This window comes from Mycteria americana, chromosome 3, assembly GCF_035582795.1.
Source record: "Mycteria americana isolate JAX WOST 10 ecotype Jacksonville Zoo and Gardens chromosome 3, USCA_MyAme_1.0, whole genome shotgun sequence".
Lineage (NCBI taxonomy): Eukaryota > Metazoa > Chordata > Aves > Ciconiiformes > Ciconiidae > Mycteria > Mycteria americana.
The window spans coordinates 73,207,548-73,232,165 of NC_134367.1; the positions used below are offsets into that span (position 1 = coordinate 73,207,548).

At 44.7% G+C, this 24,618-nt stretch overlaps 1 protein-coding gene across 2 annotated transcripts; it reads left to right on the forward strand.

The window, feature by feature from the left end:
- The first annotated feature begins 256 nt into the window (after nt 1-256).
- LRP11 (LDL receptor related protein 11) lies at nt 257-21,369 on the forward strand. Of its 2 annotated transcripts, none has more exons than XM_075499002.1 (7): nt 257-868; nt 6,079-6,245; nt 10,195-10,336; nt 12,436-12,561; nt 13,309-13,521; nt 19,579-19,680; nt 19,958-21,369. In XM_075499002.1, exons 1-7 carry the CDS (start codon nt 325-327, stop codon nt 20,110-20,112), a joined length of 1,449 nt encoding a protein of 482 aa, XP_075355117.1. In that variant the 5' UTR covers nt 257-324; the 3' UTR covers nt 20,113-21,369. The 2 variants fall into 2 exon arrangements, with proteins under 2 accessions (XP_075355117.1, XP_075355118.1); XM_075499003.1 differs by having other exon boundaries at nt 6,082-6,245.
- The last annotated feature ends 3,249 nt before the right edge of the window (nt 21,370-24,618 follow it).

Genomic DNA, 24,618 nt, shown 5'->3' on the forward strand with positions numbered 1-24,618 from the left:
TTCCTCAGGGCACCGGGAAGGGCGGGCGCGGAGGGGAGCGGGGCAACCCGGCCGCCCGCCCCTCGGCCAGCGGCTCCGCGCCGGGCGCGGGCGGGGCGGGGCGGCCCGCGGAGGGGCGGGGCCGGGGCGGGGCGGGGGCGGGGCCGGGCGGCCCCGCCCGGCGGAGCTGTTCAGGGCGGCGGGTGCTGAGCGCCGCCGCGCCGCCTCGTGCAGCCGGGCGGGGCCGGCGCCTCCCCGCGCCGCGCTCGCGGGTGCCGGCGGGGGGAGCCGGTCCCGCCGCTGCCGCTGCCGCTGCCGCCGCCGCCGGCGCCGCCGCCTGGGGCCATGGCGGCGCTGGTGCTGGTGCTGCTGGCGGCGCTGGGCGGGCGGGCCGTGCTGCCGGGCGGGCGGTGCGCGGCGCCGCTGGCCGACCTGCGCTCGCAGATCTCGGGCGTGGAGTCGCTGCTGGAGGAGTTTCGCCGGCAGCTGCAGCAGGAGGAGCCGGGGCCGCCGGCGGCGGCGACGGGCGGCGGCGGGGAGCGGTGCGGCGGCAGCAGCAGCTTCTCCGCCAGGCCCGACTCCATCATCCGCACCAAGGACTCCATCGCGGCCGGCGCCACCTTCCTGCGGGCCCCCGCCGCCGTGGCGGGCTGGCGGCAGTGCCTGGACGCCTGCTGCGCCGAGCCGCGCTGCACGCTGGCCGTGGTGCAGGGGCCCGGCCGGCCGCGGGGGCCGCCGGCGGCGGAGCTGGGCTGCTACCTCTTCAACTGCACGCACCGCGGCCGCCCCGTCTGCCGCTTCGCCCCGCACCGCGGCTACAGCACCTACAGCCGCCGGCCCGCCGCCGCCGCCGCCGGCCTCGCCCCGCCGCCGCCCGCCGCGCCGCCGGGTAAGGGCCGCCGCGGGGCGCGGGGCGCGGGGCCCGGCCCAAGATGGCTTCGCGCGGGGAGGGCGGCGCCGCCCGGGGCCGCGCCGGGCCCGGGGAGCGGCGGCCCCTCGGCGGGAGGGAAATGGCGGCAGCCGGCCCTCGGCGCGGGGGCGGGCAGGGCCGGCGGCCGGGCCCGCTCGCCGCGGCGCCGCCATTTGCCGCCCCGCGCCCTGGGGCCGCTGGCGAGGAGGGGGAGCCGTCCGGGCGGCTTCGGCGGTGCCGGGAACGGGCGCCCGGGTCATGAGGCATCGCCCGCGGCGAGGGCGGACGAGGAGCGCCGGGCAGTGCCGTGCCTTTCGGCGGGCCGCCCTGAGGCGGGAGAGGCGGCCCAGCCGTGCCCGAGGGTGCGAGGGCTTTGCGGGGTGTGCGAGTTCGGGAAGACCCGGCACTCGCACCGCTGCCTCTGCGGAAGCCTGGGGAGTGGCCGTGCCAGGGGGCCGGTGGCCGGGAGCCGGCCGGTGGGGTGAGCGTGTTGGCGGGCCCCGCACCTCCGGCGGCCGGGCGGGTCCCAGCCGCACGGGTCCCGTTCCCCAGGGGAGGGGCGGCCGCGGGGCCCCGGAAGGTGTGAACCGCTGGTGGCAGCTACGCCAGAACCGGGTGCAGTAGCTTGGGAGGGATTTACACAGCAGCCGAGCAAGAGCGTACCCTTCTCCTTGGGGGTGCTGTCGGAAAGTTAACACCAAAGTGCGTTTCCCATCCACTTAATTCGGATTTTTTCCTGCTTAAGAACTTCAGAGCTAGACTGAAGAAGAGAAGGATATCTCACAGGTAGTCCAGGGGCAGCATGGAGACTCTGTATAACCGCCTCTGGAGTCTGGGCCACGTCAAAAGCAGCAGTGTGTTCAGCCCTGAAGCATATTTAAGAACAATGTCATCCAGAGCAAGCAGCTGTAGATGAAAACAAGTCTGAATTTCTAAATTTGGAGTCTGTTTCCTAGCATCTGCTCCAAAGAACTTACTCGCATTCCCCCACCTCCTGTTGTTAAACAGTTGCATCTTAATTCATTTTGTCTTAATTTCGTTACCTTCTGTTGACAGTACTTTCCTAAACGTCCTCTTCATCTTCTTCAGCGATCTATCTCAACTTCAGTAAATTAGTCGCTGCACGCAACAAAAAGAAAGCCTAGTGGTGGTGTGGATGAAAACTGTGCGTCCAGATGGCGCCTGCTATTACTGCTCCCTTGGCAGGGGAGACCGCAGGCTTGAGGTCCGTCCAGTCCTGCCTTTTTTATGCGAATGCCGACGGGAATTCCCTGGAGATAAGAGAGAGCAGGGGCTCAGTTTTTAGAGGACTTACGATGCCTAAATATTTTTTGCAAAGTGCATGGGCAGGTAAACTAGGGAGCTATAGGGAGGAACTTGTGGCAGTAAAGATGATCTTAAGATGCCAGAAAAACCCAAGGTATGATTTTGACATTTTCAATGGGGGAAGTCACATTTCAGTTGGAGCCACAGTACTATTTATGTAGCAACTTTGGGGTAATTATGTCTTATAACCCTGTATGTGCTTGCAAGACAGAAGGCTTAAGACTAGATTTGGCATTGAAGTCACAGAGAATTAGGCTTCTTTGAAAACCTTTGAAAATATCTTCAAATGTCTTTCATCATTTTGAGCTGCCTTAATGCCATTAAAACCTGGCCCTAATGTAGAGTGCAGTTATGGCACGATATAAATAATACTACTGTTCAGATGATGCTCTACCTATTAGAAATCTTGAATGCCTTGAACTCTTGAGTTCTTGAATGCCTTGCCTTTTAGGCAGCTTTCGTGACTATCAGCACTGGGCTTGCAAGGCAATTCCAATTCTTAATCTGCAAATTGCTCTGTCTCCTGTTGGGTTTATTTAAAAGTCTGCCTTGTGGGTGATGGTGGTATCGGAAACAGGGGATTATGACTTCTTAATGCAATTACACTGGAGCTGAAGCAGAGCCATGAAGGAGGATGAACTTTTATTCAAACATCTGTCAGCCGTGACAGAGACCAGGAGAGATAAAATTAAGATTGAATTCTTTTGCTCTTTGATGTTATGTTACCACTGCATTCTTGAATTACATTGAAAAATTAATCTGCACAACAATGCATCACAGGGTGATGAAGATACAACTCTTTTCCCTTATGTCACCCCATGATTGAATTTAGGAAATACGGTAAAGAGCTTTGCATTTCAAGATTTTCTGTCACAAGGGGATCACGTTTTACCTGTTCTTTTTTTTTTCAGAGTACTGTGGTGTTGAGTCTTCCACCATTTTCTTTTTTTATAATCCCAAACCAACATTTATCCATAAGCATGGTGTATTCCTAATCCCAAAATTTTTCTGAGCACTAGCATACAGTGATCTCTAGAGTGTTGTGTCATTTATGTTAAAAATCTTCAGTAAACCAAAACCAATTGCATATTTAATTCTAGGAACAGTTAATGACAGATATGTGTTCTTCGGATCGAGTGTATCTCTGTGTACTTCCAGAACAGTCAGCGGTGGGATGAATTTCTGGACTGAACATTCCAGTGTAAATCTGAGCCCTTCACTTTACACCCAGTTCGTGCTGGTTTAGCTGTGAGTTTACTTTGCACTTCCAGGCAGTTTGTGCTGGGTTAACAATGAAACCCCATATGCCTATACTGAAAGAAGAGGTAATCCTTTTTGCCATCATTAGGTAAATATTTAAATTTTTGACATAGAAGGAAAGAGGCCTTGAGCGCCTCACCAGAAATGTCTGACTTCCCTTCTGTGATACTCACTAGTGGTGAGCAATGGAGGGTTCAACACAAAGGTAAGCTGATACCAAAGAAATTCAGGAATTGGTAGTAAAGAAACCTTTTATAACAAAGCCTTCATTCAGCCAAATGGCTGGCAGCTTCATTGTTGGCAGGCCAGGTCTGCATAAAGGATGGAGGAAGCAGAACAAATTAAGCCTTTTGTGTTCCCCCCTAAGAAAAAGGGTTGCTCATAAAGTTGCAGCCCCTTTTCTAAACAGTTGATCTGGTATATCAGTTTCATATTGCTTATTTACGCTCAATCTAAATAATCGCTAGAAATGAAAGTTAAAATTTGCTTTTTGAGCTTGATTTTGCTGCTAACCTGTGGCTGATAGTCCTTTACTCCCATGAGTGGTGGTTGAAGGTAGCTCCTGAGTATGCCTCCTTTCTTTTTTGTGCTGACTTCTTAGAAGCATGTATTGCCCAGATTTGGAGGTTTTTCACTCTCAAAGGATAATGCTGTGGAAAGAGTCTTTAGCTCAATAGGCTGTCTCCTCCCGTGCCAGATGTCTCTCTCAGACCAGTTTTTTCTTCACTAGAGCAAGAGACAAGCTGATTTGCCATTGATTTACCTTTCTGAGGATGTTCTGGTGTCTCAAAAGCAAAGGCATGGTGCCTTCATCCTTTGGGACGAGAGGCCTGAGTGTGGTCCCTCACTCCTCTGTAGCAAAGAGCTGGCATGAATTTCTGTGACCTGCCCCAACGTGAAGTGGTCCTGCCATTGCAACTCAGGCTGCTGGAGTATAAAGTTAGTCCGGGAAGAGAAGATCCTTATTGCTTAGGGCCCAGGGGAAGTGGGGCTTGTCTCTACCCCTGCAGGGCATTGATGGGGTCATTTAAACCAGACAGGTGACATGAAACCACTTTCCAAGGTAGAAGTGGGAAGAATGGGCTGTGCTGTTTCAGACCCAGGTCCGTCTCTTTTTGACAGTGATTGGTAAAGTAAATAATCGTGTGAAGACTGTACTTAACGCATATATACCAAACAAAAGTTGCCCTGGCACAATAATGATGGTGTTTATTAACAATGAGTTGGGTTTTTTTGCACCTAAATGTTGCTTTTTAAACATAGTTGGTTTTGAGAACTGAGTGTATACAAATTGGGCAAAGCTTCCTGTGCCAGCTGGATGAGCAAGAACTGTCTCATACTTTCTATTACTAGACCCTGTTTTCAGTTATTTGTACATTTTCCTAACTTAAAGCATTTGCCTTGAAATTTTCTACGCCTTACCTACTTCTGAGAAAAACGAGAAAGAAAAAGTTTGCTGTTTAGTCAGTGATAAAAAATTGTCCCACTGCTCCGATGAGCTCCGTGCCTCCGAGCAAGTTCTTGAAACTGGAGCACATGCAACGGAGAATCCCTGCACTGATGGGGAAGCGTCTTTTCCTTCCTTGTGCAGCTCTGCCCACACTGAGTGAAGTTACAGCCTTGTGTTCAGTAGATGCTTTTCTGAGCTTAACATCAATATCCTTGACAGGATATCCTTTGCAGAGATCAAGAGCAGAAAGCACCCTGGCACTTCAGGCTGCTGGGAACATCCCATGCCCAGAGAAGGAATGAAACTTGGGCAGGGAACTGCAGAAAGATACGATCTTGTGGCTAAAGTTGTCAAATGCTGACGCGTAGAACCAGATTTTATCCATCTCTCTTCTCTGCACTGCCTGAAGGTTGCAGAACAAATGGCTTAAACCACTTCTCACAGGCCATGTCACTTAACGTACCATGGGTTTTGTTAGTCTAACCTGAAAAACTTGTGGTCAGATTGGCAAAAGTACTTAGTACTCACAATTTTAATCAAAAGGAATTGTACTTTGAATATAGCAAAATGCTACGAATCCTAGTTAGTCTGAAAATCAAGCTTTGAATGTCTTAAATTAGGCGTTTAAAATTGGTGGTTATTTCTGATTATTTTTAATCATTATGTTATTGTGTACTGCTTCACCAGGATGCCAGTTTATAAGTCTTTCACTCCTGTAATGATGTATTATAAAAAGAGACTAAAAGAGTATTGTTATGCAGAGTGCTATAAAAGGTGTGCAGTAACTGCCATCTGAATATGTATGTAATTCATATTTAAATCCATTTTCCTTAGCTCAGATTAAAAAACCACACTGATGCTAACAATCCTGTTATATTAGTGAAACATCCATGTACATAGAGAGGTTTTCTATGCTATATGCTTCTAATGTAGCAGTTATTTCCTGAAGACATCACTGAATATGGAACAGTTAACTAAAATTTAAGCAGATAGTACTTTGCTTAACAAAATATGAACTAATGAGCATGTCCTATCTTTCAGAAAGTTGCACGGTGGTGAATCAATACCTTAACCAAGAAAAAAAATGTTTTATATAAATAATCATTCAGCTCCCCCTGATAAATAACAGGACTTCTCTTTTTTTTTATTGAAGAAGAAGAAGAATATGACGAGCCTCCACGGTGCAGGGCGGGACAAGATATTGTGCTGCAGTCACCTGTCGACTGGCTGCTTTTGGATGGCCGAGAAAGCTCAGATGACCATGGAATTGTGCAGTACGAGTGGACGCAGCTGCAAGGTGACTCATCGGTTGAAATGAAGGTACACATGCAACCTTGCACATGGCCAGTCATTCACAGATTGTTGTGTTCATTATAGCACAGTTTTAAATCTAGAGCAAAAAATATTAAATGTATTCAAATGGATGTAGCTACCAGGTGCCAAAATTAGGGTGACTGTACAACTTGAGCATTTATTTCATAGAACCATAGAGCAGCCCAGGTTGGAAGGGATCTCGAAAGATCAGCTGGTCCAACCTTTGGTGGGTCAGGGAGCCTAGGTAAGATTATCTAGTGCCCTGTCCAGTCACATTTTGAAAACCTCTGGTGATTGGGACTCTACCATGTCCCTGGGGAGGTTGTTCCAGTGATTATTTGTAGTGTTTTATACAGTTCATCTGTATCCAGGATGGCATGAGACAGCCAGTAGCTAACAAGTAGATGCTAATACTCTACTGTATTTCAGCTCTGCTCTCTTTCGCCATTGTGCGCACTGCACTTGGTTTTTGGCTTCTGTGATCCAGGTTAGAAACACCTTAGTAATTCAGTTACTAAAAATATTTAGTATTTTCACCAACAGTCTTCTGTCAGCGCTTATGGAGAAACTGCAAAGAAGTGTGTGATGTAGACCTTGTAAGATATCTTGAGATACTGTTTTATTGCATCTGTACAATTTCTGTGCATCTGTGCACTTTGTTTTCAATTTAAAATTAACTGCCAAGAGAGGGATTCTCCATCCTACCGTTATTTGTGAATGCTGTAGGAGCAGCAGGAAAGGAAAGGAAAAATGTCTCAAACCCACAGAGTTTGCTCACAGCCTGTTCACAGCCCACAATATTCAGGGCTGAGCAGGGACTCCCCTAGAGCAGGAGGGACATGTTAAAGGGTAGAGGGCGTGTACCGTGGACCTTGCTGTTGCTGAGATGCTGCCGATGGATAGGAAGAGTTTAAACAGGACAGAATGAGCAATGGGAACAGTCCAAAAGCCAAGAGGCCATGTGTACCAGTGCCACCGTGAGCAGTACCTGACAGTTGCTGCTTATGTCTGCTCAGCTCAGTAACATCAAAGACAGGTTGGACAAACTTCCAATATCAGCAAAATTACTCAAGATTTGTAATGATGGAGCAAACCAGAGTTTTGCCTAACATAAAGAGCTAGCTAAATGCATTGAAACCTAAAATTGTCATCCATGGAAAAACTCAACGGAGCAATTGGTTATTCCTTAGTCTCCTGGAGGGCAGCATAGGTAATGTGTAAGTAATTGAAAATCACCATGTCGTGGTTAGGAAACATGCTGCTGAATGAACCCTAAGAAGACAGTTGGGTTTCTCTGGTGAATAGTTACTGAAATTTATGCACAAGTAATTTTTTCTAACCATACTCCTTTGCAGAATACACAGCAGGGGTATTCAAAAGTATTAGGGAAGCCAGTGCTACGTACTTTTGCAAGTTTCATCTTCTCCTGCAAGATTCACATCTATGGAAGGGTGACTACAGTCAGCCAGTTTTGAATTACTTGAGGCTGTATTGCAATTTGAAACCATGTGAAAGAGCACTGTGAGTTTGTTTATCTTCATTTACTATTTTATTGGCTTGAAAACTAAAAAGTCAAAAGGCTTTCATAAGGAGTGCAAACAGTGTAATACATAGAAAAGACCTGAATGAAGCTTTAAGAATAGTTGTAGATATCATCTAGATAAAATGAACATTTTATTATCAAGAGTTGTTAATCTGACCCTTTGCAGCATTACTTTCTGTAAATAATGATCAAATACTCTTTAAATTATCTGTGATGTAGTAATATATCTAGAGTAACACAAAAATTAGAAATTAATGAAAAAATTTAAAGTTCATATTTTTACTTTTACTCAGAGTCACTCCTTAAAATAGAGACCAGTCTTACATTTATTTAAACCTGCAAAATTAACATTAATCTTGGTGATTTCTTCTATTTCACAAAGGAAAACAATCTTGACACAGGTTTGTGTTTAGATAAGATACTTTTCCATTGTGTTCAAATGGGCAGGGTTTTCTCTCAGATATGTACCCTGATGATTATCCATGATAATTTAATTTTTAGCGTTGAATTAATAATTGTGATTATTTGTACAATCTTCAGTTGCTATCTTTAGTGCTTTAGTTGCTATCCTGAAGTTACTGGATTTCATGTCATCTATTCTTAGAAAACTATATATGAATCCATAGCTACGAGGGAGAATGGGGCTGTGTTTAAATAAGCTAAAAGGCAGCTGTTGCACTGCACTTATGTACCAAAGAATAAATAGAAGGCGCAGGAGGGGGAAGGACTGCTATAAAGAGATCTTATCGTATTATAGAAGGAAGCCAGTGGACTTTTTTTTTCTATTGTGACTGATTATTGCTTCGTCGATAATTTGGTTCTCAGACTGCTACCCACGTGCTGTAGCTGCACAGCTCTGTGACACTTGTGGGCAATTCTTGGGCTTTTAAAATGCTGATTATCTGGAAATTTACTGTCTAGTTTGAGCCAAAGTTTGTAAGAAAGCAGGTACAGTCGGGCATTCTTCAGGGCAGGACAGAGATAGAAAGGAAAGCACAGAGGTTGCCAGGAGGAGTGGCGGCGGATTCAGACGTCAGTGGTGTTTCTCTGGCTCTGCGCTGAGAGTTGGACTCCACAGCTCGTGAGTTTTAAATACCGTATTTGTCATGGTGAACAGCAGCAGGTGTTTTTATTTCTGTAACACAATAAAGAATAAAACTCTAAGGTGTCATATACTCCATCAGGAGGTAATCAACAGCAAGATCAGATAATTGCATTCGGATAAATAAAAAAGGAAAGAAATTTCAGTTAGGAAATTCACTTACCAGATGCGAAAAATGAATTTATCAATACACCCTGCTTTAAAGCTAGGTCTAGGACTGTATGATTATATTTATCGAAAATTTCTGTTCTCTTTTAGGCATGAAAACCAACTTTAAATAAGCAAACGCAAAGGTCTTTATTGAATTTTGGTTTTAATATTAGAGATAGTCACAGAGGCTTTTAATGTACCTTTCAGTTACTTACAAAGATAGCCCTGTGTGCTTCATTTGTAAAAATACACTACATGTCCAATAAACCTGCAGAGCTTCTTTGTAGTTACTGAAGTATGTGTTACTGAATTCTCAGACAGCTGGCGTTATTTGTGACTAGTAATTGTCACAAGGTTAGAAAAAGTTCAGCATTTGATACAAATACCGTACTCATTTTATACAAACTTATTTCTCAATGACCATTGTACTAGTAATGTCAGTTTGGCACCTGTTTTAAAATATCGTAAAATAAGTTATTTTACTATTTTTTTAATGATCTAATCCAATTTAAATTGTTTGTATATCTCTCTCTCACATGACTTCCTGAAACCTAATGTTTAGGTCACTCACTAGAGACGCACTTACTTGCAGTTCAGAGCAAGGCATGGAAATTCAGCGTGGGCCATGTAAAAATTCAGTCTGGCAATTTGTAAAAGTTGCAAGTGACTACATTAAATGTCATACTGGACAGAGGTGGGCAGTCTTATTAATAAAGCAATGCTATCAGTCACCTTATCATAAATCAATGTATAGCAAAAGTAACTTCTGTGAGTACATGTATATTGTCTAAAGACTAACTCAATAGAGAGCAAAATATTTTACTGCCTACCCTCTAAAATTACATTTCTAATTACCGAAAAAATGGGTTAAATTTATGGTTCCGTTTATTCTCCAGTGGTAAGATCCACAGCTCCAGATAATTGAGCGTACCACAAAAAACAGTACGTAAATGTCAAGCATGTTTATTTTTACAAATGGATGCAAAAAAAAGACCAAAACATTACAGGATGATACACATGCCTGATGGGGCTGGCTAGACTTAAGGGAAGTATTTCACCTGCGTGAAAAGCATTGTACAGAAATGAGCTCCCTATTCCTAGAAGTTTATGGATGGATCCTTTATACCATTTTTTTTTTCTCGCTGTGTTTCTTTAATCAGGTACCACAGCCAGGAACACTGAAACTATCTCACATCCGGGAAGGCGGGTATATTTTCCAGCTAACTGTGACAGACACTGCAGGTCAGCGGAGCTCTGACAATGTCTCTGTGACCGTTCTGCCCATGGTTCATTCTGCAGCAGGTGAGAAGATGGCTGGAGCCGTTGCCTGTGTGACGCCCGGGGTACGATACTCAGAGCAAGGGCCTTGATGGAGGCAGAAATCTTATTCTCCATTTCTAGTGTATTATTTTGCCCTTATTCATTACATAATGACCCCCCTCTCAGTTTTGAATTGCTGTTTCAAACTGAGGAAGCAAGCAAGCATCACTTGTTTGTTAGAGCAATAATACTTTCAAGCATTTAAATGTTCAGCCTTGTATTGCTAATAAGCATGCAGCGTTGGAAAGATGCAATACTGCCGTATGTATCAGGCACATCGTAACAGTTCGCTGTACAGTCAGACGGTGCGTGGGACGCGACAAGGCTTGTGCTATAGAGAAGACTCAGTTAAAAGCGGTTAATAGTAGGTGTGACACACAAACTGATAATAATACTGGCCTGCATCTGTAGTCTAAAAGATGGGATGGTTTCTTGTTTTCATGCATTTAAGCTTTTCTGTGTAATGGTTGTTATCGAAGCCTTATGTTACTGGGGAAACTGAAACTGGAATTGACCCATCATTTTAAAACTCTGAGCTTGAGAAACATGTAAAAAGCATAAAAGGTAGGAAGTAAGTTAGATTTCAGTGGCTGTCAATTCTGCACTCTTTAATGTAGTAACTTCTAATTACATTGTAATTGGCAAGTTCCTATAGAGATCTGCTGCTCTGGCCCAAAGTAAAGGTTAAACTAGCATCATGACTACGTTCAGCTGAACCAGTAAAAACTTTGCTCTGCACCAGTGGCAACAGTGCTCTACGTGAGAGGGTAGTCCCAGTGGCAATAAATTGGTATTACAAAAAACCTGTTATGAGTCTGTTTAGTAATGCCTGTATTCCAGTAGTGGATGATAAGAGTTGTGTTCATTAACGTTTAGTTCAGCTAAAGCAGCCAGAGATGTTTGCCAATTTATTTATTTGCTGTTGTGGGTATCTGTGATATCTTTTGCGTGGAGCACATAGAGAATTTGCTGCCTTTTTTCTTCTTCTAATTCCCCAAGTCTATTTGCAATTCAAGTGCTACTGCTATAGTTAAACCAGTCCACAGTGCCTTAATGCATGCAAGGCCAGTGCTATTATTAGTGCTGCAGTTTAGGAGACGCATTTCCTAAATACGATTTTAGGGGTTTTAAATAGGCACCTGTGTTCCTGCCGTACTTTCCTTAGCATTGCGCAGCTTTTTGGTACGTAGCAGACCAAAAGGCTGTGACTTCCTTATGCAACTCAGTTTGCTATTACAACATTAACCAAACACTGAGTTTGATAGTGCTTTACAAAGCAATGAACTAAGCCGCTGTTGGAAAGGTAAAAGCACAGATGTAAACACTTGATAATTACAAGGTCAGAATGGGTTTCAGGAAAGCTTTGAGTATGCAAAATGAAATGTCCAGGGACACTCTCCATTTCCAGGGCAATCTAAATATTAAAGCAGGCAGCAATCAGTTCTTTCTGGTGAAGGTCACTTGTGAGACCTTGTGTTTAGTCCTGTTCTGGCATTGTGCTGTATTGGATTTACATTGCTGATGTAAATAAGTGATGAGCGTTCTTTTAGTATTTTAACTGGGTTGCAGAAAACATGCCATAAAAGATCCCATATAGTCCATATGTGTGCATGTAAAATAACATATTGTCAGAAATACAGAACGGGTATGTAGTAGGAATTATGTGTTGGAGAGATGCAGTTACAGCCACAGACATTTCATTTATTTATTTTCAGGACTGTCCTGGGTCTTTTAAGCCTGGGAGGATCTCCTTCCAGCTTAGGCCAGCCAAGTTTAAAGTGCTGTAGGGGTGCTGCACAAGGTGTAAGGTGCAACAGCCTCCAGGTTGAGTATCTCTGTAATAAAGAGATTTCCAGAACAGTGATGAGGTTGCCAGGAACAGCTATTAGCTGTATTAGCTTCTGTGTCAATATAGCGTCATATAGCTGAGCCTGGCCTTTCTTCATCTTTCTGCCTTGTTCGTGGTCCTTCTTGACATGGCGTGGTTTTGCTTTTTCCTTGGTGCTGCAGATTTTAGTCGTTGACTCAGTATTTACTGCTTGGATTTCTGTTTTGGTAATTTGGGAACTGTTTCTTCACAGCCTGTGTCGGGGTTTGCTCTCGCTACCAGTTTATCTGCGATGATGGCTGCTGCATTGACATCACGTTTGCTTGCGATGGCGTGAGACAGTGCCCTGATGGATCGGATGAAACTTTTTGCCAGAACTGTAAGTGCTCTGGGCCACAGTGTATATTGTGAAAGTAACTGCAGCCTAAATGACCAAAGGGAAATGACGTCCCTTCGGTGGCCTCTCTCCCCGTGAGCAAGCAGCTTGCACCCACCGTAGAGCCTTTCACTGGAAATAGCACATGGGATACAGCAGATGCTCAGAAATTAACTCCCTTTTCTTCAAAGCATATCAAAACCATCAAATGTCCCCAAATGACAGATTTTGTGTTAAGAGTACTCAACATTTAAAAGATCAGTTCTTTACTTGCGTGATGATTCTGGAAACGAGGACCCTGGTCTTGATCGGAAAGGGTGTCTCAGAGGTATGCTTCAAAGTGCAGCTATGCACCTTGCAAGAATCTGAAACACTGGAAGCATGAGCACGTAGGGGAACCAGTTGATTTGTCATCGCTCTGTTCGCTTTCATTAGTCATCCTCAATATGTGCCCATGCTCAGCTAAGTGAACAAAAATCATCAGCGGGTGAATTGGCACAATGGCTAAGCACTCTTTCATTGATATTTCAGTTGCTGGATTTCACTTTCATGAGTATACGTTTGCTTAAGAACTGACAGCAGGCAATTGTTAACTTGCTGTGTACCTGGAACTCACATTTCATCATATGTCTGAACCTGATGAACTTGTTTAGCCTGCCTCAAGGCCCGTATCGCAGGGTCTTCCATCAGAACACTCCCATTCCCTTCAATTCTATATAAAAATTATGATTTTTGTTTCTGTTAACACAGTCAGCCCGGGCCGGAAGACGGTGACTCACGTGGCTCTTGGCACTACCCAGCAAAGGACTGTAGGACTGACAGAAAACACAGATGAAAACTTCTCTGCAGAAAACACCCTGAAAGCCACTGCCAGAAATCAACCGCTTCTTTCAGTGGATGCAGACATGTCTAACCAATCGCTTTCTCAGGGACCAAAGAAACAAATCAGTGGATTTGTGCCAGGTAAGAATTGAAGCAGTTTCAATTGTGCCAGAAGAATTGAAGAATAAGAACCAGTTTCAATAAATCTTTCTCTCTCGAGGAAGAAAATGTCTTGCACTTTAATTAAATTGTCTTTTGTTACCTGGCTAAGAGTAAAAATTTGCAAATGTACAAAATGCAAAAGAAGCTTGTAATAATTAAGCTACAACTAGGTATTGTTTTATCAAGTCAAGTCTGTTTTTTACCAGGTGCAAGCAGAAAGTTAAAATGTAGAAATGCTAGGAAAAGAATACAGTCTTAAGGAACAAAACATGCCGTGAGCTAAATACAAATTCTGCCACCGGTTCAGCTGTGTAAGCTGATGTATAAGGCTCTTTAAATCTGTAGGGGGGTACCTTCAGGAGAACATAACAAAGTACTGTTCAACTTGGGTGAGAGTAATTGCATCTCTCCCGGTGCTAATCAATGACTTTTTCCCCCCTGAACTAGTATCTTGATTATTACAGGCACTTTTTTTCTGAAGTGTGTCTCCAGGGCAGGAGAAATCTTTTATCGCTATAGAGAAGGCCCAGTCTTTGGTAACAAGCAACCCTAGGACCCCAGTAGCATTCTCTGTAGCGGCTGCAAAGCCTCTTGTGAGTCAGTGTGTAGTGATGTTACAGGCAGAGTCACCAGCCCTTGCTTTGGTAAAACTCCAGAAGCTGCAGTGAAACTAGTGTGTCTTTTAAGGTTCTTGCTGGTGAACTAAAATGATCCTAAATGGCAACTGAATGAAAGCAAAACTGTGTGCACAGAGCCTAAAATGAGTCCAAGACCTCCTACTTTTATTTCTTCAGAGTTCAGACTGATTCTTGCTGCCCAAGATGCAGCTAATTATAAACAGCTTTATTTTCTTGTTACAACAGAGCAGTGCTCAGTGCCCTCTGCTGCTGATTCTTGTAAAGGGCACTTCCCTGGTTGGCACTTTGATGTTGCTTCAGATGCTTGTACTTCATCTGTGGAAACCGCAAAGGGAGTGAAAACAACATTCTTCAAGAATTTGACTGCCTTGGTGAATGTGTAGGAACTGATAGCAAAATCCTCTCTCAAATGTTTCCCCCTTTTCTGGCAGTGTAGATGACCTCGGTGCTCCTTATTGGAATGACAAAACTCTGAAGTCTGCCCCAAACCCTTCTCGCTCGCATGGTCCTGAGTGACACCTGATATGGGGCCACCCAAACTAAACATCAAGTTGCCAAAGGGCATTGCAGGCTCCAATGCAAAGTCAGCTGCTACGTAGGTCTCAAAAAACATTGGGCTTGTGAATCCAGAAGTAAAACCAGAATTGAGGTCACCAACTTGGGCAACCTATAATCAGAGGTTATAATTGGAAGCGCATGTAAAAGCGTGGCACTTTCGCATAGTCATTTTCTGTGTTTACCCGTTGCACAGTGACTTACTTGCACCGTTTTTGCTCTCAAGGTAGCCTTTTGCACAGCAGTAGACAATAAAAGAAAAAAAATACTATAAAACTAAAAAAATGTGATGGGGCTTCCGTGATTAGTGTACTACCAGAAGCTGTTGTAATCTTTTTAATTTTAAACAGGCAAGATTTCCAGCTGACCATGTCTGGTTTTAATTCTTGTGGGTTTAATATTGCTCTTTTGACAAGGCTCAGTCAGAATTTAATTCCAGTTACATGATACTTAAGTATCATTTCCTTGTAGAACAGAAGGACCAAGTCCTTACTGACGCAGGAGCCCAATACTTTTAACCAAAAAAGGAGCAAACAGCTCAGTGAGTTTTTAAATCGCATATGGATCAGTTCCAACGAGGATGCGTGTGGTAGGACATGAAGAGGTGCTAGGTACCTGGGTCCAAGGGGCAACTGCCAAAATCTGCTCTGAGTTGCTGTCTTCTCATGCAGACTTAAACTCCATAGGAGCCACATGGTGTCCATTAATGATTCCCAGAGGTCCAGAGAGGTTCAAGTCCTGCCCCACTGGCAAGCACCACAGTCTTTATGGAGTTGAGGAGACAGGCATCTAACCTATTCCTGAAAAATCCACCCAGATGCATTAATTCGATTTCTCTCCATCACTGCCATCTCAAGGTTACAGACCAAAACTAATAATTAGGTGCTACAAAAATGAGAGACACAGAAACACAGAAGCAGCTCCATGAAGCCCGTCTGGAAAAGCATTCAGAAGGGCAATAATTGCTAGACGCATTTTTTGAGGAGAGGTAAGCAGCACTGAACAGAAATCATACCAACCACCTCAACAGTTCAGCAATTCCACTGGCAGAAATCCTGTTCTGGGGTGGACTGTCTCCTGAGACAGTGCCGGACCCGCTGCTGGTGCCAGGGCAGAACCTGTGCCTCTGAGTCACACTGTAAAGGTCTTTGTCGGACCAGGACAATAACGTTGCTTGTTGGCCTAGAGTTGACTTTGCAAGCATCCAGGCTCCTGATATACTATTATAAATAAATTTCAAAAATAAGCTTTAATGATTTTAATGTCAACATGGTGAAAAGCTGTCTACTAAAGGTACATTACATTAAGGGGTATGGCTTTACAGCGGCAGCACAGGTTCCAGCTTTTCTCTTGAGAGTGCTCCATTCAGGGCTACATTTCTTAGTTGGCATTTGCAGATCGTCATGGAAATACAAGCCAGGAAGGAAAACGTGATGCTCTTAGATCCAGTGACTGCAAGGCAGAGCAAGAGAAGCTGTTAATATTAAGCGTAATTTACCTACCGGAGACAGCATGTGGCACATTCTAGGTGGCTGCTAGACACGATGCTTGATACAGGAGCTTTCAACTGACTTCTAAAGAACAGATGTTCTTCCCAAGAAGTTGCAGGACTGGGGAGTTGCTTTGTTTTCTTTTTTACATTTGTTTTTATTACAGCGGTGGTTACAGTATCAATAAAGACAGGTCCCTTCTGCTACTTACCTCCCCATGAGCAGCTTTCATCTCTGAGAATCCAATAAAGATGTCCAATAAAGAGACCTCCTTGTAAGGGACCACCATATTTATCTTTTCTCCACTTTAAAAGGAGCTGGGCTAAGCTCTAATGTTTTGGGCTGTGGGATAGTTCCTTGCAGCAGGAATATGAGCTTTCTGCCTATGAGGGTAATACTAAGGGAAATTTGTCCCAGAATCTATGTTCTCTGTTCCCAATTTCCCTTAACCTGCTTTCTTTACTCCGGTAGCCCCTCATGTTTAGCTCTGACTTGATACAAGCATTTTAAGGATTTACGCTTAAGTATGAAAATGTGAAAATATGCATGTCCAAGGTAAAGACTGTTTAAAACTTCTACCTGACCTAGCAGGGGATCTATCCACAGTAAAGAGGGGAAAAAAATAAACCCACCAAAAAACCCCAAAAGTCATTCATTGTTGACAACGGATGAATCTTGTTCTGCACTCCTGCCTTTCCAGTGGGATTCCTCTACAGCAGGTGACCCCAGGGGAACACCAAGTCTAAATTAGAGATAACCTCCTCAGGCACTCAGGGCACGGAGTCTTCTGCGACAGACTCATGGTTTACTTTTGCCCAAGCTGGAAGGCCAAACATTTTCTTCCGTAGTTGGGAGCGGATGCAGGAAGAGGCATTTGATGTCAGTACAGGAGTCCTTTCCCTTTGCAGACGTATCTTCATAGTGAAGTAACCCAGGCTGCATCTCCTCTGAAGGCCAGCACGGCATTTCTGCATGGCTGCCTCCCAAGTGCACCGGCATAACTTTTCCAGGGAAGCTGTTGAGCCCAGCTGCATATTCTGGCACTGCTGCACTTGGAAATGAATATAGCAAAAATATAGTTGCAGCAAAGGACACTGGAGTGAGCAATGGGCTGGTTTCTAGGCAGCAATAGCCAGGCTAGCCAACACGGTCATGCGGACGGGTGGAATTCACAAGCAGCCTGAAGATTTGCACTGCCCAGCATAGCCAGCTCAAGTGTATAAATCACCATAACAGCTTTGCATTCCCCGGGCACGGGGTCTCTGCCTCTCCCCAGGCTGCCCGCGCCAGCTGTTGCGCAGTACTGTTCAGGGCTGGGATTACAATGTTTGACTGAGCGCCCAAGCCTTAGTCATGCTTTTGCTGCGGCGGCATCGACAGCAGTAGCCATAACCTGGATCTCTAATATAGGGTAACTGGAAAGGGCTATAAATTGCAGTTTCCTAGGCACAGACTAGAAAATAAAGAGAAAGTGAAAACAGAACGAAACCCACATAACATGCCTTATGTCAGGCTCCTAAACCTGTTTGGGGAAATCTCTCTTTGTTTTCTAGTTGATAACAGATAAGATCTTGAGCAGTATTGACTCCGATAGCCCCTCCAGGCCTGTAAGAACAGCCACAAGTCTTAATGAAACCCTACAAGCTTTATTGAAAGGATTCTGATATTCTTTTACCCTTCCAAAATTTTCCCACTAAACTGCTCTCCAGATATACTTGCCAAATGTCTTTACAAGCAGTTGACTTAAATACTCCCTTTACTCAAATGGCAGGGAAACAAATTTAGAAAACAGGCATTCAGATCTAGCCTTGTCACACAGGCTGGAGCAGCGCTAAGAAGAGCTGATGTCTTTCGGGTATTTCCAAAATAAAGACAAATATTCATTTAATTTCTTTTAGGGAAGACAGAAGCAGAAAACAGCTGCTGGTTTTGGTCTCAATTACATTCAGGTTATTTTGCCCAGCTCTGATACCATACAGGTACCTTAGAGCCAGTACAGTTTACGCTTAGGATTTCCTTAAGTCCCTTTTATATGCCAGAACAACCTGAAGAGCCCGAATGAGGAGGAGGGCTGCGGCTTGTTTCTAAGGCATTTCCTAGCAGGTGAAGTTAGTGTTTATGCACCCCTAGCCGTAATGGCAAGGCAATAAAGCCAGAGCCTGGGAGGCTGTGTTGTGCCTTAGAGTGGGGATGTTGGCACTAACCTCATGCCAGTATCGATGAAACAATTTAAGCTTTAATTAATGGTCATGTGTATTTGCTGCTGCCACTGGCAGGGACGCGTTCTGCAGCGCTTCGGAGCTGGGGGGGAGTTACGTGCGGTGCATGTTCCAAGCTAATTGCCTTAAACACTTCCTTAACTCCCACCACTGTATGTAATTCCAATTACACCATTTCACATTCACGTTTTACAGATCTTGTAGCATACTATGTTTCCACTGGCATTGCCACAGTTCTGAGGGCTGCTGGCAAATATATCACAGCACAGTCAAAGTGTGCTTCGGTATTTAACAGTAAAAAACAAATACAGTCATTGCATTTAAAAACACAGGCGTATTTCTGATTTTTGCGAGGGTGTGTTGGTGGATTAAGCTGTCACTCTGCAACGAAGTCTCCCCGTAGCTGTTGGTGTAGGACTTCAGTGGGAGGGCAGGAGGAGGGAGTCCCAGCTGAGTTACTCTTTGCTCCTGTGAAGCAAAACTGCAGCCGCCTGCACTCCCAAGACGAACGCTTCTTGGCAGCAAGCTATGTGTTGTCTCTTCTTGTGTAGTTACAATGCTCTCCTGTATCTTCTGTACTACGCAAAGCTGAAGCGACTCCACGTCATTCTCTTTGAAATGTTTTCCCCACGTATTTTTGTCTTCCAAGTATGTAAGTTCTGCATCTGTATGTGACAGGTGACAGGCAAAATTAAGGTAATTTGTGTAGCCAACCTATATGTTTCCCGCTTTACAAGTTCCAAGGGTGGAGATCCACATAACTTGAAATGGCCTCATTTTCACCTATATATAACTGCTTTAGTAATGTTTGAGTTCAGATTGGTCTATACCCCATTATGGAAGTTTGTAAAAGAGAATTTATATACATCATTTTTTTTCAGTGGGAAAATGACCCACTTGTGTTTGGGTGAGATGCATTGTGGTTTGCAATGCAAAATTGAATTTATATTTTAGCTTTAGTTTCACATTATTTCAAAAATTCAAGTTGTACAATAGGAGTCAGAAGTTCTTAAAACTGTTTTTCTTTTTATTAAATGTAAGCGCTTTCACGTTATTTAATTCTAGTGTCCTGTGGATAAGACTTCCTGAGTCACTGAACTGCAATATTCATTTATCTTGCTTGACTTTGTGCAGATAACAGTTCCTCAGGGAAAAGAACAGATGATAAAAATGTGAATGGCATAATTGTGCCAAAGAGAGATGAGCTTGGAGGTGGTCGTCCAGTCCCAGAAACAGGTAAGACTGACCACGTGAATTCATTTTGAATTATGTTAGTTTTTCAGTCATGTGCTATAGCTCCAGATACTATAGTCAAGAATTGAGTAACGTACTTCCATATTCTGAACTGTTCCTAACGCGTATGATCATACAGCTTAGTTTCTCAGCATGAGTTGCTCCAAATATTAGCACCTAAGTGATAGACTAGCTGTACTTTTAAAGAAAAAATTCAAGTTTTCTCTACTGATTTCTCACTGTATTAAATAAAGTGTAATTTCTCTTAACCTCGTTGTAGGTGCTGTGTTACCCTTAGCCTTAGGCTTGGCCATCACTGCTTTACTGCTGCTTATGGTTGCTTGCAGACTGCGTTTAGTGAGACAGAAGCTTAAAAAAGCTCGACCCATTACATCTGAAGAGTCCGATTACCTCATCAATGGGATGTATCTCTAAAAATTGGATTTAGGTCAGTTGTTTTCTCCCCTTTCTCCTGTGTCCATGAACCTCTGCCTCTGTAAAAGGACCAAAACCTTTAGTTAAGTTTCAAGTGTAGAAGAAGCCTACGAGATGAGGAACATGTTCTTCCCCTTTGGTGATAAAATGAAAAAGTGGGTAGATGCCCATGCTCAGAAAATAAGAAGTGTTCAGGCTCCAGAGAGTAGCTCCAGTTGGCTCTTGTGCAGAAGACACGGCAAGGTGGGGACGCCCCAAACGGGACGCGGGGTGCCCTTGCCCTCCCCGCAGCAGTCAGGGTCCTGGCCACGGCAGAGCGTGCCCTGGGGCCAGGGCCCCAGAGTAGCCAAGGCCCAGCAGCCCCGGCCACGCTGGCCAAGGCGTAGAGGGAAGCCTGTGCCACCGTGCTCTTCTCAGTGCTGCCACTGCTGTGCTCCGCTCTGGGGACCGGGACGCTCCAGACCAACGCGTTACTTCACTGTCCAGCAGAGACTGATTTGTGTACTTTCCACCTGATGCACTGGCAGTATTTTCATTAAAGAATTTGTCTTGCTTTCTTAATTAAAAGCAATTACTATCTAAGCACCAGCTTTTGTAATGGAATTTGGGATTTAAGGAACAAAGCATCTTTTTTTCATTCGTGGTTTAAACCTCTGTGCAGCTGACAGAGTGTCATGCTTACCAAATGCTAAAATCAGAAAATACAAGTCCTCAGCAGATGAGTTTGGACTTACCAGTGCTTGACAGCAGTCACGCATGATGCCAGAGCTAATGTCTCTCCCTGGAGCTCAGGGCTTGTCCAGCCTTTTCCACCCCTAGCTCGACACCCTCCACGGCGTGAGAGAGCAGCACGCAGCAGCTTTTACCCAAGACGCTGGAGTGTAGGATTCCTGCTGGTTATCCCATAGCTCCCTGCAAAGCTTGAAAGCTTCGGCGACCTGCCCTCACCCCAGCAAAATTCTCATAGAATTAGAGCAAGTAATTGATATGTGTGAGTGAACTTCAGATGTGTTAATAGTAAAATGTGTACAGTACATGTTATATATACATATATATATATACACACCGTGCTGTCTTATCTTGTTTGACTGTCCAAGGATGTCACATTCATCACAGATCCCAATAAAAACAGAGGCAAATGAGGCATGCATCTTTTTGTATGTTGTCTTTTGTACTTCAGTAACTTCAAGTCAGCGAGAATATTGCCATGGTATACAAATAGTTCTTCAAGTTGCTCGGTCTTGATTACTTTATGTAAAATAGCTCTAATAAACCTATTTTATTCTTACATTTCTTGCATTGCCTTTATTTTCAGCTACCAGCTAAATTTTGTGCTACAAGACCATAGCATGAGAGCAGACAGAAGTACATTTCTCCTCTCTGTGAGACAGCCTTGAAAGAAGCTGGAACATGTGTAGTGGGAGGAGTTGTTGAGATATTTTGTTGTAGGAAGACTGAGAACAGGGCGTCTACCTCCATGACCTGTCTCTCGAGCAGTCACAGAGCTGGCTGTCCCAACCGCTCAGGGAATCCGGTTGCCAGTGCTCCTTGCTCAGAGCCTGCCTGCCACGTTAGGCAAAGTCTGGTTGTTCGTACTTCAGCGTTACGTTGGGGCCAGGAGACCTTCTGCTGATGCTGCCCATTTCTAACTTGGGAGCACGGCCTCTCTTCCATCCCAGCCTACAGCAGACATGGCAAATAGCACAAGACCCAGAAGACCACATTTTAAATACAGCCTTCTAGGAAAGACGCACTGCCCGTCTGGTTGGGGTATTATTTCCCATCACTGAAATTTGATTGGGGTTTTAATTAAATACCTAATTCTCCTTCACCATCTCACCATAGCGGCAAGAAAAGTAGACTTTTCTCACTGTGCCCGTAGCGCCTCTGCTACTGAAACCCATTACTCCAGCACGCAGCCAGCAGGAGAAGGAAAGGTTTGGTTTTGTTCTTCCGGGCAGCACAACAGTGAGATTCCGCACGGAGCACAAGCCAGCCAGTACAGCCGTGGCACGCGAAGCTGCTCAGCTTTCCAGCCGCTTTACCCAACAGCAGGCTTTGTTGCTGTGCTGCTGCAAGTGGACTCAACCTTCACGGATTTCATGTATGACAGCCAAGAATAAACGCCTCCAAGCAGAGCTGGAGCGAGAGCAGACAGCAAGCATAGCACACGCGTCTAGCTATCGCTGTGTTATAGTTGCCACAGTCTTCCCAGGGACTCTTCTTTCTAGGAGGGGAGATGGGGACAGTTGCTGCTGTGCAGACCACCAGCCTGAGGCCTGTTACTTCTCAGGTAATTGCAAACTCCACAGCTGGATTGAAATTAAAATAAGTTTGCACCTTACCAGAAAGCCTGGGCATCGTCAGCTGGATGAAGAGCAAGAAAAAGTTACCAAAATAACAGATTGGCTTGGCAGCTCTTGCAATTAATACACACTGGTCTCAACGTGTTTTCATTTAATAGCTTTCATGCTATTTGACTTTAAATAAGCGATACTGAACTACTGAGCCAGAAAAAGCTGTGGCAAGGCACCCTTGTTGCCATGCTGGGGATGCTGCCCCCTTCTCCCCAGGCTGCTCCCAGCCACTGCCTCCCGCGGACACCACTCTGTAGCCCCTTCCCAGCCGCTCCCAAGGCTGGGGCTCTCTCCCCCATCGCAAAGGAGCGCTCAGAGCAGGCACTGCTGCGACCCCCTCTTCATGGCGGCATTGCTAACTGCTTTCAGGGCTTCTAAGGCAAGCTTCAGGAGCTCGGGAGTTTTATACACTGTTTATACTGCAGCAGAAGTCAGATATTCTGTGTGAAAATCATCACTATTTGAGGTCTGTCGGATCTGTTTTTCCTGTCCTAAACACAGACGTGTGTCTATCCACACATCTGGGAATATGCTCAGTCCACCTATTTTTACTACCAGCATGCTTTAGACAGATAAGCAGAGAATATTGATTGCTCTGATAGCATATACCTATGGATATTACTCCTCTGTGTACTAGGAGAGGTCATTACAATTTGTTTTGTCAGTGTATTTTAATGTTGATCAAGATCCATATTTTGGTTAGATCGCTTTTTATATTTTCAATTGTTTTGCCCTTCAGACCAACTTACGTACACTTAAGGGTACAAATTATTTCAAAGTAACAAGCAATACTTACCTGAGTTTTATCCGTAATTACAAGTCAGTTTTTTCCCCCTAAAGTGGGTTGCTTGCTGCCCACTTTTGCAGGGGATCTTAGCCTGAACATCCCCACCATGGTCTTTCCATAGCACTGCAGGATTATAGCAGAGGCAGTTCCAAAAGCACATTTGCAAAACAAAAAGGCTGAAATAGGTCAGTGTGATGCTCCATTTGCTTTTTAAATCCTAGATAAAGCGTAAGAGTTTCAATCCCAAACTCCACGGAGCGAGTCAGAGGCACGAACCAATAGCAACACGAACACCCCACCCCAAAACAAAGAGCCAGCCTTCCTGGTAAGCCCCAACACAATTCCGTCATGCACCACTGAGGTCTACGCTTGCTGCTTTCACGAGCGTCAGGAATTGGGATTTTTCAGTTTCTAACAGCAAAAGCTGAAAGAGTAAAAGCAAAGGGAAAAGCTAGAAAAGATTCAGAGCGCACTGCCGGATGCAAAGACCAGGCAGACGCAATAAACACATAGTAATTAGTACGAAAGAAAAGAGCCCATGAAACAGTCGGCTTGACCTGAGTAAGAAAAGGGAAACATGCTGTAAACAGGGAATATTTAGAGGGGAAAAAAACGTGTAGAAGTAACTTTGCTATATATTTTTCAACTAATAGTTACTCAAAACAAGTCAGAAAGTGAGAATGTAAGGCTACAAATACATCTGTACTACAACAGAAACGCTTGCTGAACACTGCACTCCGCACTGGAGCTCTGAAACAAAGGAAGAGAAGTCTAGAAGGACTGAATCAGCACAAGAAGCCAGTTCAGAAACAAGTTTTTAAAGATACCTGCTAGAATTTTAATTTTTGCATTTGTAAGGCTCCTGCTGGCAGTTATAAACCACTCATAAATCAATGAAAAGGATATTTTGAGCAGGCTGAGAAAAAACAGACAAGGTAGAAAGGTTCAGTGCTGTGAAGGATTGAGAGTCACAGCTTGCAAGGACATCATCAGCTGCTCGGCCAACAGAAGCGTTTAATCCTGTTTTAAAGAGGGCAGAGCAAGGAATTTGAACATAGTTCTTCACAACTACCAGATCCTAACGCACAAAAGAGATGCGTTTAAGACATCTTCATTCAGAACAAATGACTGAACAACATAGATATAGAGGGAGCAGGAAACTTGAATGGGTGCAGGACTGGAAAGGACTTGAAAGCAGGCAAAACAATGGACATCTGGGACTGTGGGGAAAGCATCCCTGAAGGCTAATTCCATGCACAAGAGAAGACTTTCCTGAGGCTGCCTCTGTAGCCAGAGGAGACGAGCTGCTCCAGAGTTCTGATCAGAGCATTAGTCTAAGCAGATGCTCCGAGTCACCCATTT

Bases quoted from the DNA above. Each gene is read 5' to 3' on its own strand.
- LRP11 (XM_075499002.1), top strand. From the start codon at position 325: ATGGCGGCGCTGGTGCTGGTGCTGCTGGCGGCGCTGGGCGGGCGGGCC. The intron at 6,246-10,194 runs GTACACATGCAA...TTCTTTAATCAG, and splicing joins ACTCATCGGTTGAAATGAAG to GTACCACAGCCAGGAACACT. The intron at 13,522-19,578 runs GTAAGAATTGAA...GACTTTGTGCAG, and splicing joins AATCAGTGGATTTGTGCCAG to ATAACAGTTCCTCAGGGAAA.